Here is a 16,949-nt window from a genome sequence, read left to right as displayed (position 1 = left end):
CACTAAGAATCATATTACACTAAAATCAGTAATTATATCAGCATATTTTTTAAAAGTCATGAACATTTCAGACATGACATAAAATGACTTATTTTCTCAAACTTAATTTTCTTTCTTTTTTTTTTTTCGAACAAGGAATGCCTTTGGTATTTTTTAAAGGAAATGAAACAGTCAAAGAAAATGAAACAACTTATGCAGTATTCAGGAACTGAAATCAATAGTTATGACAGGATACTACTTATCTTTATGATTTATGCTGCAGTGGTCCATTAGGTTGTTTAAAATGCACATCACATCAAGCACTGCGTTTGCAAGTCCATAAACAAGTACTCTGTTTCCCATCTCTGCTGAAACACATAATCTTTCACACTTATATTGACTTTGGGTGTCCGACATCAAACTTTATTTTTTAGAAATAGGATAGGATAGACTTTATTTATTCCACAAAGGGGAAAATATGTGGTTGTTATTTGGCTGTATACAGCTGCCAATTGCCTATGTCTGATCTATAATTTATTCTTCTAGTTAGATATCGACAAGTTCTGCTAAAAGCCTAGCTGTAACCTATTGTCATACACATCATTATTTCTATTTAGTAACAACTGAGCATGTGTCATTCATAATCAAACACTAAGATTATTTGCATGTACATGTTGTCTATAAAAAGAAGTAAACAAAAGTCAATTTTCCCATGAAAAAGGCTTACTATGTCATATTACAGTAGTGCCACAACATGAGAGTGTTTTCAGATAAGAGCTGTCTTTCGGCTAATAGTTATTCTGTAAGTTACAAGCAAAATTTGAATTACAAGCATCCTGCAATTGGTTGGCGTAGCAAATGCCACAGTGAACCCCTTCAAAACCGAACAACACATCTGGTCACTCGCTAGCATTAGCTTATAGCTTGAGATGGACTTCACTTTGTTTTCCAACCATGGGAAGAAAGAAAGTTTGTGTGAATGCTGATTTGAGATATAAGTGTTTTGAGTGTAGAGTTCCATCATAGAACTAATTAAGCTCAAAAGTTGAGATAATACTGTATATTATTCTTTCTAATAGTTGGGGGTCAATCCATTAAAACGAGAGTGGAAAATAATATTGAAACATATTGAAATTACAAAAAAAGGTATAGCCTATACTGTAATCACTGTGGTCAGCAGTGGTCATTTTTTAAACCTTTCACACTAAGACCTGTTTTCAAATGTTTTTTCTTCCAAAACACCTAAGGATCTAAGGAAAACCATGACCTGTATTCTATTCATGTATCCTCCTGAGAACCAGTGTCCTCTGCAGTGGACATTTGTGTTTTGCCTAACAGGGCAAATTTTCATCGAAATGTATCCATCCATCCGTTTTCTATCGCTTGTCCCTTACAGGGTTGCGGGGGGTGCTGGAGCCTATCTCAGCTGCATTCGGGCGGTAGGCGGGGTACACCCTGGACAAGTCGCCACCTCATCACAGGGCCAACACAGATGGACAGACAAAATTCACACTCACATTCACACACTAGGGCCAATTTACTGTTGCCAACCAACCTGTGACAAATGCAATAGACCAAAAACACATGTCCATTGCAGAGGACGCTGGTTCTTAGGAGGATATGGAAAACTATTCAGCAATGTATTTAGGAATGGATACTGAATTCAGTACTTTTATAGGGACCAACCAAATTTTGTCAGTACAACTGGGTATCGAACTTTCGATTCATGTAAAATCAAACAGTGCCATATTTCTACACCTTTGTTGCATGTGACTTCATGTCCCGTATCGGACTAGGTCAGGCAAACAAGCACTCAAGCAGCACTCAAAGCTGACTTAGCCAAACTGACCCGAGGTAATAGTAAAGTTTTCGATGCCAACAAAGCGAGTATTCCTGATAGAAAACACTCAAACATAGAGTAAGGCTCCACTTTTCAAAATGTGCTAGCTCAATGCTAATTTGCATTGGATTTAATATAGACCTACTACTGATTAGCATTAGCGATTTTATATGTCGATTTCAACACCTCCAAATGTGGTAATGAACTCCACAACTAAGATACACGTTACAATCAGACAGCTGGTGTGTAATAAGTACAATATTTACGGTATAAACACTTTTAGGGTGCACCAAAAGACTACAGTTAGCTGTATGACAAAGACGACTCCCTGACTCTGTAACACATCAAAATCTAAACACTATTGTCATCCAGAGGTGGGTAGAGTACCCAAAAATGGTGCTCAAGCAAGAGTATTGTTACTTTAGAAAATAATGACTCAAGTAAAAGTAAAGAGTAGTCATCAAAACAATTACTTGAGTAAGAGTAAATAAGTATTCCTTGAAAAAGCTACTCAAGTATTGAGTAACATGTAGCTATTATTTATGATTCTTGGACTTCTCGGTTATTGAGTAACTTGTGGGTAAGTTCCGATTTATTTAGTAGCTTTTTTTAATGGTTCTTGGACTACAATTGTAGTTGATGTGAGTGTGCATGTGTAAAACATAAAAATCATACACAATTTACTGCAGCATGTTTTCTTTAGTTAGAAATGGAATTCTTGTAGGCTGAAATGTGAACAGTTCTACTGACACAGATGACCGTTTGAAAGTAATCATTGTCCACTCTACCACCCGAGCCAATTTAAAATTGAAAAACCAGAATTTAGTATTAGCAAATTAACAGTTCTTGGGTCTATATTAGTTCTGGTCTTAAGTATGAGCTAAACCAGGGATTATTTATTTAGTTCAATCTGCCCATTCAGCACTACAAAGCCCAGCTGGAGATTGTTAGCTTAGTCGTGCCTTTGCTACTTTTCCCCGACTTGAGTGTGCCACACACATGTAAACAGATTCGTACGCACACAAACACAAGAGACCCCTCCATTACAAACAAGGACAAAAGCCAAAAATAAAATGACTAAAGGTCAGATCTCGACATTCCAAGCAGTTTGACACAAAGAAATGAAACCTGTGTTACTTCCTCCCCACTAACAACAGTGGTGTAAATCATAATGGGCTGGCTCTCCTATTATATGGCAGGGGAGCTCATTAAGGCATTCCAGTGTGCTTACAAGATTGCTTAGATTGGTGGGTTCCTCGGCTGGCAGCTTGTCTTATTATGGCAACGTATTAGTATACAGGCTGCACCAGTGGGCCGCACCCAAGTCAACACATCTGCAAACAACATATGTAGGAGCTTTAGCAAAAATCTGAAATAGGTGGAAAAGAACATTGGTGTTCATTTTGACCATCAGACAAGAGCAACACATATTCAGGTTAACTAATTGGATTTCGATCTGTCTAACCAAGCGCCTAATTAGACAAAACTATGCACCAACATGAAACATGGATTATAGTGGTCATTTGGTGGTTAATGTTCATCAGTAAGCTCAGGGCAGCAGCTTTATTGGTTTTAAAGGGGAATTTTGCCTATCATTCTTAATCTTTATGTAAGACAAGAACACATGTTTTTCTTTTTTTATGCATTCTAACTTCTACAAACCCCGTTTCCATACGAGTTGGGAAATTGGGAAATTGTGTTAGATGTAAATATAAACGGAATACAATGATTTGCAAATCATTTTCAACCCATATTCAGTTGAATATGCTACAAAGACAACATATTTGATGTTCAAACTGATAAAAAAAAAAAATTTTTTGCAAATAATCATTAACTTTAGAAATTGATGCCAGCAACACGTGACAAACAAGTTGGGAAAGGTGGCAATAAATATTGATAAAGTTGAGGAATGCTCACCAAACACTTATTTGGAACATCCCACAAGTGTGCAGGTTAATTGGGAACAGGTGGGTGCCATGATTGGGTATAAAAACAGCTTCCCAAAAAATGCTCAATCTTTCACAAGAAAGGATGGGGCGAGGTACACCCTTTTGTCCACAACTGCGTAAGCAAATAGTCAAACAGTTTAAGAACAACGTTTCTCAAAGTGCAATTGCAAGAAATTTAGGGATTTCCACATCTACGGTCCATAATATCATCAAAAGGTTCAGAGAATCTGGACAAATCACTCCACGTAAGCGGAATGGCCGGAAACCAACATTGAATGACCGTGACCTTCGATCCCTCAGACGGCACTGTATCAAAAACCGACATCAATCTCTAAAGGATATCACCACATGGGCTCAGGAACACTTCAGAAAACCACTGTCACTAAATACAGTTTGTCGCTACATCTGTAAGTGCAAGTTAAAGCTCTACTATGCAAAGCGAAAGCCATTTATCAACAACATCCACAAATGCCGCCGGCTTCTCTGGACCCGAGATCATCTAAGATGGACTCATGCAAAGTGAAAAAGTGTTCTGTGGTCTGACGAGTCCACATTTCAAATTGTTATTGGAAATATTCGACATCGTGTCATCCAGACCAAAGGGGAAGCGAACCATCCAGACTGTTATCGACGCAAAGTTCAAAAGCCAGCATCTGTGTTGGTATAGGGGTGCATTAGTGCCCAAGGCATGGGTAACTTACACATCTGTGAAGGCACCATTAATGCTGAAAGGTACATACAGGTTTTGGAACAACATATGCTGCCATCTAAGCGCCGTATTTTTTTAATGGACGCCCCTGCTTATTTCAGCAAAACAATGCCAAGCCACATTCAGCATGTGTTACAACAGCGTGGCATCGTAAAAAAAAGAGTGTGGGTACTTTCCTGGCCCGCCTGCAGTCGACCTGTCTCCCATCGAAAATGTGTGGCGCATTATGAGGCGTAAAATACGACAACGGAGACCCCGGACTGTTGAAAGACTGACACTCTACATAAAACAAGAATGGGAAAGAATTCCACTTTCAAAGCTTCAACAATTAGTTTCCTCAGTTCCCAATCGTTTATTGAGTGTTGTTAAAAGAAAAGGTGATGTAACACAGTGGTGAACATGCCCTTTCCCAACTACTTTGGCACGTGTTGCAGCTATGAAATTCTAAGTTAATTATTATTTGCAAAAAAAATAAAGTTTATGAGTTTGAACATCAAATATCTTGTCTTTGTAGTGCATTCAATTGAATATGGGTTGAAAAGAATTTGCAAATCATTGTATTCCATTTATATTTACATCTAGCACAATTTCCAAACTATATATATATATATATATATATATATATATACACACACACACACATACAGGTGTGTGTGTATATATATATATATATATATATACATACAGTATATATATATATATATATATATATATATATATATATATATATATATATATATATATATATATATATATATATACACATACATACATACAGTATATATATTTTATATTATGGTTTACATTTGGTCTACTTTTTACCTATTTTTTTCACCCTTTTTTGTGCCCTTTTGTGCATTATGCCTTTCTATCCTTTGTAACTGAGCTACTGTGTATAACAATTTTCCCTGTGGATCATTAAAGTTAAAGTCTAAGTCTATATAAGTGTTCTTTTTAAAGTCAATAAACTTGGATTTTTCATTAGTGTATTGTTACTACTATAACTTGGTTAATATAATCCTACCTGTAAATGAGTAAACAAACAATACAAATAAAATTGACTCTCAATCTATTATAGCAAAAATTGCACTTCATTAAATCTTAAAGTGTAGTTTTTTTCCCCCAGATGGAAAAACTGGGAGGGGTGTTTGCATTTGTTGTTTTTGTTGCTATCACTTTCCAACAAATTAAGCATACTGGCTCATTCCGTGTTGATTGGCTCATCTTGCTCACTCATTTAAAGCCAAAATACTGGATTTGCACATCAGACACATTTGGCTTTGCAATCATCTTTTTTCCTTCAAATTGTTGTTACGTCGCTGTACTTCTCACTACCGTCTAGCGAGGCTCTCTTTACGTGCATTTTGTGTGTTCACCCAGAGAGACAAAGATTGTGGATGTGTCGTAAATGGATGGATGGATGGATGGATTTCTATCCATCCTTCCATTTTCTCATTCCGGTAAAGAACAAAGTAACACACACACCCAAGTGCTGACACTGATGCAAATAGTGAACTATTGTTGTCCCGATACCAATATTTTGGTCAATATGTACAGTATTTTGGTACTTTTGGAAATAAAGACAAAACAAATATCATTATTGGCTTTATTTTAGAGCTGTGCAGTATACCGGTATTACGAGTTATATCAGTATATTCTAGAAAATCATGTATTTAAGAAAATACCGCCATACCGATATATAATATATTTTGATGCTGCCTTTGACAGTTACTTCCGCCGTTTACCCGCGCTTCAATTAATTTTTTCACTTTGACATTTAGAGCACTTGGCAGATATCACATTGCGTCAACACCCCTTCATGATGCTTTGTTTTAATGGCGTGAAAGCATTCACACATATACGATTCTTTAAACAGTCCGATATTGCTGGTCCATACCAGATTAGAGCGTTAGCCATATGCATGATTAACGTGGCTCAATACTTTTGACATGGTTTTATGTCAACAGGACAGCGTTAGCGGCAAAGCAAGTTCAATGCAGGAAATGTATTTTTTTACTAATAAAAGCAACAAACAGCACCACACTAAAATGAACTTGATATCATATAGAAGGAGGCAACATTTCACGCACACATACACAATGCTACTACGTGTCATGGGATTAATGAACAACAAACCAATGATTGAAGTGAAAAGCTTTCAATCCAAACAATACCCCGTTTTTGGACAATAACATATGACAGCCATTGAAGCACATTCAATCTCTTTATTAACCAGAGGTAACATAATACGGTGAAAAGATTCAACAGAGCAGCCGTCAGAGTCTACAAACTGCCTCTGCTAACTGCTAAAGCTAACAAATACAGCTCAGCTGAAACCCTCGCTGACATCACATGTCACTTGGCAACAGACACCGCCTTTTAAAGGTGCACACACTTCTCTCAACTTCATATGACATAAGTTGCTTTTTTTTAAGTAACAAATTAATTACTTTCCCTAGTAACGAATTACATTTATTAAAGAGTAATTCCATTCGGAATTGAATTACTTTTATGGTTAAGTAACAAGTAATTATAATTAATTACTTTTTTAAAGATATTTTCAAAACACTGGTAGTAACAGGCATGTGGTGTTCAGTTTAAACTTAACACTTTGAAGGTTTAGTTTAAAATACAGATATATCGTGTATCGCAATTTGGCCTAAAAACACTGTATTAGTTTTGATCCATATCGCCCAGCCCTACATTATTAACATAAAAATCTAATAACACTAAATTTAGTAAAGCAATAGCATTTTCTTATTGCACTCAATCAATTTTAGAACACTATAATTAAAATGAAATGATATTCAAATTACTGGACTTCTCTTTTTCCAAGTAAAAATGCACTACTAACCACAAACTTATGAAACTATGTCCATTCCCTTGCATTAGTTTACAGGGCTATTTTGACACAGTTAATACACTAATGATTGCCAATGGGCCAACCAGCTCAATGCTGCAACTACTGTGCATGTCTGTCTGTGGACAACAGGGACGCAAATGGGATTTCTGAACTAGGGGGGACCAAGCTGTCAGTGTGTCATGTGTTAATAAATGTTAATGTGTTTATTAATAAAATCTCAGTTTTTTTATTCAGCAGTTGATAACAATAACTGTGCAGTTATATCTTGAATTCTTACACTTGTGAATCTCATTTGCAAGTATTACATAGTAGACTTTGTATGTAGTTGCAATTCCAAGATGTTAGAGAACAGTAGTGTATAGGCTACGATGTGTTGCCCACTCAGGGATTAAGTTGAATCAAGTTGACGAAGTATTTTATCGTGTTTGTACTGTAAGTATTGTACTTATTACACACCAGCTGTTTGATTGCAACGTGCTTTTTAGTTGTAGTTTTCATTACCAAATTTTGAGGTGTTGAAATCTTCATATCGCTAATGCTAATCAATAACAAGTCTATGGCAAAACTGTGTGTAAATTAGCATTGCGCTAGCGCATTTTGAAAAGTGTACTCACTCATGCCTTACTTTATGTTTGAGTGTGTCCTACCAGGCATACTTGGCTTTGTCGGCATGGAAAATTGTAACGTTACATTGAGGCAGTCCGACTGAGTCCTCTCTGAATGTTGCTTGAACGCTTGCTTGCCTGCCAAGTGTTTGAATTTTAAGCCAGACATGACATAATGTGCAAAAAAGGTATCAAAATATTGATGTTTGATTTTACGTAAATTGCTACCTGGCAGTACCAACACATTTCTGTTAAGAGCAAAAAAAAGTACAGAATTTTGTACCCATCCCCATTTCTGCATTCATATACACCTTGAAAGTACCACTGGCAGGTCTTAGAATTATTGTGTAACCAGTATCACTATAAATATGACAGGGACTATTACAACAATGTATTTACCTGTCAGTCTTTAAACTTGTTGTGCAGGTGTGGATGATTGCGCCGCTTCTCGAGCTTCACCTTTCCTGTTTGCGTTGCAGCCAAAATACTTCCTTACTGCGCTTCGTACACACAAGTACAAGTTGCCGCTTTTTTCATTCTTTCAATCCCGCTTTCGTTACGCTTGTATATTCTCTGTATTGGTTCACTCACCGTGCACCTCGACTCATATTACTAGCAACGTTGCATTTGCATGAAAAAAAAAAAAAAAAAGACTAAAATACATGTTTTAATTTGTTGGGTACCTTGTCACTTTGTTAGTACCAGTATCAAAACAAGCCTAGAGAGAACTCTCTTGTAGTCTGTTTGGAAACAACAGACAAAGAATAAGTCTTGGCAATTAAATTTATCCTTCGATTCACTGCGGTTTGTTAGTTAGTTAGTTAGTTAGTTAGTTAGCAACATAGCTCGGAGAGTTACGGACGGCATTTAATAAAATTTCCATGAAAACGTCAGAAATGGGATCAGAAAAATTGTTTTAGGGATGATCCGGATCACCGTCTGGATTCAGGATTTTTTTAAAGGATTTTTACTCTAGGGACTCATGGCCTGGTGAAGGTCTGCACTCTCCAAGTGCTTTTCTAATTGGCAATCTTTTTTGTGAAGTTGCTCATTACCAAGACAAGCGAAAAAGATATTATAGTAGGATTTATTCAGCACATCCATATGTTCTTTTACAGTTTGAACACATGCAAGATTGTACTTAATGATACCAAATAATTATCCTCAAGGAATAGAATTGTTATTTGCTTGGGCTCATGATAACAACACAATCACACTCGGATGAGAGCCAAAACGCCCACAAAGAAAGCGATGTTGTCGTAAATGTCATTTTGAAACTGTAATCATGTATTTACTTTGACAATACAACTGATGATCCAACTAAAACAATGATACAGAAAAAAACTTATAAAAGTTCTATATGGGTCAATGTCATTTAGCATGTATCACCACACGTTTTTCAAGCTCAAGGCCTGCAAGACAAGACTGCCCACGACGACACTTTAACGTGGCTTACTGGCTTCAAAACAGTATGATTCTTTTAGAACAGCACGTTATTCTTGCTACGGTGCTAAATCAGTTGAATCTCTTGTCTGTATTTTAAAATCAAACCGGTTTCTAATTCAGCAATCAAAAGAGGCAACAGAGGATCCAAAAATATAAAATAAATCAAGGCTGCAATCTCCTGAGAATATTTGAAGCCATTTATTTTTAAAGTGTCATCTGCTATTTAGCTTTCACGTATTATGATGTAATCCCATAAATTAATCTAAATTGTCATAGTTGTTCAAAGTATTGCGCCTACCATAATTATAACACGACTGTAATGAATTACAACAGACAAATGTGAGGAGTGCGGCTGCTTTTTTTAAATTATTATTATTTTCACATTTGTTTATGTACCTCAACTTAAGAGTGTTTTGAGATAAGAGTTAACTTACCGGTACAGTGCCACAGTCCAACCTAGTAAAATCCACCCAAAACATCTGGTTTTGCTTGCTGGCATTAGCTTATAGCTAGACATCGACATAATGTAGTTTTCCAACAACGGGACAGAAGAAAGAGAGTGTGAATGACAGTGCTGAGAAGAAGAAGTGGATGATTTTCATTAAATCAAAATAAGAAATCATCAAAACATGACCGAGCGTGAAGCAGACTTGGTGAGGCAGTTGGCGCGTATCACTGCTAGTCTGTACTAGGGTTGTCCCGATACCAATATACCGTAATCGGTACCAAATTGTAATTTTATACCTTTTAAAAATAAAAGGGAACCACACCATTTTTTTTATTTTATTGGCTTTATTTTAACAAAAAATATTATGATACATTTACAAGCCTCGAATTTTAACTTTTTAAGGTCAAGGCAAGTGTTGCCTTAAAGGAGCGCTCATATTTTAGGGCACCAAGGCACGTTGGAAGGGCACCAAGGCAAACATGATTTTATTTCGAGGCAGGGGCTGCAAAGCATATATATATATATATATATATATATATATATATATATATACATATATATATATATATATGTATATATATATATATATATATATATATATATATATATATATATACATATATATATATATATATATACATACACTTTATTAGTACCCATATACCTTTAACCCTAGTATATACTGAAACCAGAGGGTTCTCACACCAGCCAAGAATGTTAAACTAATATCAAAACAGCAAACATGAATATATATAAAAGCTGCTGGTGGTGTGTGTGACAAAGAAGGAGTTGGAAGAAAATACAGCTGCTCTCCAAGGTCAATAAATACTGTGCATTATTATTACATTACTTACATGCTTTTTAGAGGGGGGAAAAACATAAATAAAAAAACAATACAACAGAATGTACCATTAACAACTATACAAAGTGCACTCTTTTAGGGCCTTGCACTATAGTACAATAAATTAAAAGGCATGTAATGCAAATGTAATAGTAGGCAAACACTTATTTAGAATATTTAGTACAATAGGATAGGGGTGTAACGGTATGTGTATTTGTATTGAACCGTTTCGGTACGGGGGGTTCGGTTCGGAGGTGTACCGAACGAGTTTCCACACGAACATATTAAGTAGCCGCCTCCGCTTCCTTCTGCCTCTGTTTCTGTCAGTACTCTACCCAGCCCCCAGACCATCTGATTGGTAACAAACAGAGCGGTAACAGCCAATCAGCAGTGCTATTCAGAGCGCATGTAGTCAGTGCTTAGCGTTTAACAGGTAAGCATCAGGCAGCAGACTCTCCCCAAATTATAATAAACACCTCCCAGTCAACTACTAGTAACATCACTATGAGCCCGTTGACCTTCTAGAAATATAAAAGGCAGTTCAGCCCGCTCGCAGTCCTGGCTTGAGGTGAATGCTAATTCGCTTTTAGCGTAACGTTAGCTCATTTTTGCGGTGTGTGTGTGCATGTGTGTGTGTGTGTGTGTGTGTGTGTGTGTGTGTGTGTGTGTGTGTGTGTGTGTGTGTGTGTGTGTGTGTGTGTGTGTGTGTGTGTGTGTGTGTGTGTTACGGACAGCAAAGCAATGTCTGTCTGTTATTTCACTTTACCTTTTTCTGTGTTGATTGAGCTGTGTTTAAGCAGCAAAAAAGGACATTATGTTAAATGAAGAGTTTCTGTCTCTGATAGTTGATATAATAATGTAACTGTATCATTAAGCCTACATGAACTCCATGGTGTTCAGGGATGAATAGTGTCTCCTATTGCTATTGTACCATTTTTTCAGCTATAGTTACATTAATCATTAGTAATGCAGCAGCCTAGTTTTGAATTGCAGGGTCCCTGCTATCACATGTTGATACAAATATAACATTTACATAATAAATCAACTACAGGCTTCCCAAATGCTGTAATAAATTAAGCATGATGAGTTGACTTGAAACTGTTTTATGTTGCACTTTTTATATGTAGAAGAAAAGTTTTGTCATTTTATTTAATCTGAGTAACAACTTGAGGCAGTTTACTGTTGATTAACGTGGGCAGAATTATTATAGTGTCCCCAATGTTAAAAGGATAAAGCCATTGTTTACAAATTTGGTAAATAAATAACCAAAAAAATGTATATTTTGTTGTTTTCTTACTCACCGAAAATTAACCGAACCGTGACCTCTAAACCGAGGTATGTACCGAACCGAAATTTTTGTGTACCGTTACACCCCTACAATAGGATTATTAGTGGCGCCACCTTGTAGACCTCACTTTTCATATGATTCCGTTTTCTCTGAAAATCTTTGCAAAAATGTTGCCCTGGTTTTTGTATACCGTTTTGGTTATTGTACGGCTAAATATTAAACATTAGACCTAACAAGCGTATCATTTCGCGTAATAGAATCCCAAGCGTTGGTGACAAAAAAAGAATCCCAAGCGTTGGTGACTCAGTATCTGCACCTTTTTTATTGAGGACGACTGCAAATTGTCGTTGACATGCATGACTCAAGTGTTATTATGACAATGACAATAAAGGACTTTATTGATTGATTGATTGCAACATAACCCAACATGGGGCAAAAGAAAGTTTCAAGTGCAAGAACATTGATAATGGTAAAAAATACTATTGATTTCAAGAACAAACTCCCACTACAAACGTGGCATCCTCTTGGCTCTCTTGCCTAAGTCTGTAATAAAGCGGAAATTGATGTAAATGTTCATTTATCCATTTTGTTTGTAATTTACATGTATTTCACTTTGTTTTCTGCATGTCAAATTTTTATTTATAAAATCTGGTTTGTGTTACTATTTTGGGTGTTCAGAACTGATTAATTGGATTTGTTATTATTTATTATGGAGAAAATGTATTCTGTTTTATTCTGTTCTCCCAAAATGAGGTGAGACTGTTTGTACATCACCTTCCTTTTTTTTTTTAAATGATACAATTCAGTAGCAAATTTGGTAGCATTTATACAGTTCTGCATTTTATTGAATACAGTCAAAATTGCTGAATGCTGCATTATAATGATTAACAAAAAGTTTAGTGTTAATGAATAGCAGCTCTTAATGATACAAAGGGCACTCAGTAACCAATGGCGCTTTTTTAGAATGCATGCTTCTATTTGTCATTAATATTCAGATTTCATATGAAACAAAGGGGCAAAAGGAATTTGGTGAAAATAAAAGTGAGAAAAAAAGATACATAAACAATTGAAAGGATGCTATATAAACAACAAACCATTGATTTGAGAGGTATGCAAATTATAACATACTTAAGATATCAGCATGAGAGAAGGAAAAAAGTGTTCCAAATGCTTCTCTTCTTGATTATTTAAGAAGCATTTTAATCTTCAGCCTACTTTCTTCTTCTGCTTTTCATTATCTGACTGGTTCTCTGACAGAACGGAACAATGTATTATTTATATGAAAGTACGTCTGAGTTTGGAAGGAACCATATGTGCAGACATGTTATCAGTGTGTTTTAGAACACAATGTCCGAAGGAAATTTACACTCAAATATAAGAAAAGGTGTTTTCTGCGGTTATAGTTGTGTGCCTGTGCAATGCCCTCGCTTTATATGCAAATGTCTGCATGCAAAGTAGATGCCGGCTGTGGAGAGACAGTGAAGATTGAATAGAAAAGGAGAGGAAAGGGTAGAACACTTTTAATAAAAAAATATACGAGAGAATGAGAAATGAGCTAAAGACACAGCTGTGCCCAATGTGTTTGGACATGCATTGGCAGGAAAATTAATCACAAGATAGTCTCTTACTCGATTAAAATGCTAATGAAGGATAATTTAGATATTTCCATAATTTTGTTATAGATTATCGTGCCAAAGCAGTAAAATGTTATGCTAACTGTAGATTAGGTACTATGTGACTGAGCAGTCAACACAATGACAGATGTCGCCGAGACTGCAATTAAACTTATCTAAACTATAGTGGACTAGTCATCAACATTCTAATGATCAATATCTTCTTAAATCTTCCTGCTAACTTTTATTTAACTTCTGTTTTTTTTCACTCTACAGATAAATCATATAAAACCTATGTCTGCATGAATACGGCAATGAACAAAAAGATGAACAAGCCAAACAGTGACTGTACTAGGTAGGAGTCAGTAAAAAGTAAGAAAAAATCTTGACTTAAAGAAATGACAAATGAGGTAAGAACATCCTATTACAAATAAAAAAAATATGAATATTTCATTTCGGGATTAATGACCACCCCTTTATGAAGAACACTCATACAAGTTCTTACCTAGACTTGTTGGTTTGATGAGTTCATCAAACATGTCATAAAATGGCAACCTCTGGAGCTTCACATCCGGATGAACAGGGTGCAGCGGGCCGGTGGCGGACAGATGGTGCGTCAAACCGGTCAGTTCGTGTTTCCCGGGGCCAAGTAGCGAAAGGGGTAGTAAGGCAGCAGGTGACGGGGCTCCAGTGTGGCCCGCATGACCCTCGTATGCCAGCTGCGTCAAGCCGGCGGGTAACGCAGCTCCACCTCCTCCAACCACCCCTGCGGCTGGGTAATGCGGTCCGGGCAGAGAGAGCTCAGAGGGAGACAACATTTTTGCAGGGAAACGTCGGCGGTACAGCTCTTTGATCTTCATATGCACGGCGGCGCTGCAGCCGACTTTTAGCAGATGTAACGCCTTGGTTAGCAGCTCGTGTTTACGTCCGTGTTTGTTGCGCCCAGCGTAACCCAGCAGCACCTGTAGCTCCGATACACGTAGGCTCATCACCATTTGCTGTGGAACACAAGAATACGGACAATAAGAATACAAATGAAAGGTTTGAACTCTATTCCATGTTGTCACCTGCAAAGTCAATAAGTGAATCACAATCTATCAAGGATCTTTTTAGCAAAAATGTCATCATACTGTAAGTCAGTGGTCCCATTAACAATAACATAACATTAATATTAGAGATGTCCAATAATATCGGACTGCCGATATTATCGGCCGATAAATGCTTTAAAATGTAATATCGGAAATTATCGGTATCGGTTTTAAAAAGGTAAAATGTATGACTTTTTAAAACGCCGCTGTACGTAGTGGTACATGGACATAGGGAGAAGAACAGAGCGCCAATAAACCTTAAAGGCACTGCCTTTGCGTGCCGGCCCAATTACATAATATCTACAGCTTTTCACACACACAAGTGAATGCAATACATACTTAGTCAACAGCCATACAGGTCACACTGAGGGTGGCCATATAAACAACTGTAACACTGTTACAAATATGCGCCACACTGTGAACCCACACCAAACAAGAATGACAAACACATTTCGGGAGAACATCCGCACCGTAACACAACATAAACACAACAGAACAAATACCCAGAACCCCTTGCAGCACGAACTCTTCCGGGACGCTACAATATACACCCCCCCCGCTCAAACAATGCAAACAATTCATTCATTCATTCATTCGTTTTTCATGTCGCTTGAAGCCATCAAAGGCTGCCATTTTGATGACATCACTTCATGTACAAGCAAAAACGGCCATTTTGAAGATGCGGGGCCCTCTACGTCACATCCTGTTTAAATCCTGAACACATGGGCATGGCCATTTTCAAAAGCTTTGACGGCAAGCAGCACTTCTGACTGGTTTATTTCCACAATTGTCATATCTTGCGCTGGTCAGACCTGTGTCACCCTGTCTTAGAGATCACTTTGTTTGATCAGAAATGTTTTAGATCTGTCTAAACTCTCACAGTCTTGCTCTATAGCTTCAGGTTGCAAGACAACCGCTTTGAGCAAAGGTTTTAGCTCATTAGCCTCTGGCTTCAGTTCGAGGATTTTATCAGCGAAGGGGGCTTTGTTCCGCAGCAAGTCTGTAATTGTGATGAGACCTAAAAAGATGCCAAGCGGACCTTTATTACAGCGAAGGAGAAGGCACTACCGGGACACTGGGCGATGAAGGATCGCTCATGGCTCACCCCACACACACACACACACACACACACACACACACACACACACACACACATGCACACACACACACACACACACACACACACACACACACACACACACACACACACACACACACACACACACACACTGCACCGTCAGTTGATACAGAGCTCCAAACTTCATGTGACCTTCCAATAAGTCCACGTACAGTACGCAGAGAGCTTCATGGAATGGATTTTCATGGCCAGGCAGCTGTATCTAAGCCATACATCACCAAGTCCAATGCAAAGCGTCGGATGCAGTGGTGTAAAGCACGTCGCCACTGGACTCTAGAGCAGTGGAGGCGCGTTCTCTGGAGTAATGAATCACGCTTTTCCATCTGGCAATCTGATGGACGAGTCTGGGTTTGGAGGTTGCCAGGAGAATGGTACATTTCGGACTGCAGTGTGCCGAGTGTGGAAATTTGGTGGAGGAGGAATTATGGTGTGGGGTTGTTTTTCAGGAGTTGGGCTTGGACCCTTAGTTCCAGTGAAAGGAACTTTGAATGCTCCAGGATACCAAAACATGTTGGACAATTCCATGCTCCCAACCTTGTGGGAACAGTTTGGAGCGGGCCCCTTCCTCTTCCAACATGACTGTGCACCAGTGCACAAAGCAAGGTCCATAAAGTCATGGATGACAGAGTCTGGTGTGGATGAACTTAACTGGCTTGCACAGAGTCCTGACCCGAACCCGATAGAACACATTTGGGATGAATTAGAACGGAGACTGAGAGGCAGGCCTTCTCGACCAACATCAGTGTGTGACCTCAGCAATGCGCTTTTGGAAGAATGGTCGAAAATTCCTATGACCACACTCTGCAACCTTGTGGACAGCCTTCCCAGAAGAGTTGAAGATGTAATAGCTGCAAAAGGTGGACCCACATCATATTGAACCCAATGGGTTAGGAATGGCACTTCAAGTTCCTATGTGAGTCAAGGCAGGTAGCCAAATACTTTTGGCAATATAGTGTGTGTGTGTATACATATATATATATATATTTATATATTTTTTTTTTTGTATGTGTATCGTTACACCCCTAATATATATATATTAGGGGTGTAACGATACACAAAAATTTCGGTTCGGTACGTACCTCAGTTTAGAGGTCATGGTTCGGTTCATTTTCGGTACAGTAAGAAAACAACAAAATATAAAT

The 16,949-nt window shown here is 37.6% G+C and overlaps 1 protein-coding gene across 2 annotated transcripts in view; it reads right to left on the bottom strand.

Annotated features, from left to right (window-relative positions):
- Positions 1–16,949, bottom strand: part of LOC133615977 (E3 SUMO-protein ligase PIAS1-like) — a 96,888-nt gene that overhangs the window by 27,966 nt on the left and 51,973 nt on the right. For both annotated transcript variants that reach the window (XM_061974924.1, XM_072914770.1), the window contains exon 2: positions 14,087–14,579. In XM_061974924.1, coding sequence (XP_061830908.1) covers positions 14,087–14,579 — 493 coding nt within the window. The remainder of the gene's footprint in view (positions 1–14,086; positions 14,580–16,949) is intronic.

Source organism: Nerophis lumbriciformis, linkage group LG15 (genome assembly GCF_033978685.3).
Source record: "Nerophis lumbriciformis linkage group LG15, RoL_Nlum_v2.1, whole genome shotgun sequence".
Classification (NCBI taxonomy): domain Eukaryota; kingdom Metazoa; phylum Chordata; class Actinopteri; order Syngnathiformes; family Syngnathidae; genus Nerophis; species Nerophis lumbriciformis.
This window is presented reverse-complemented; position numbering and strand designations above follow the sequence as displayed.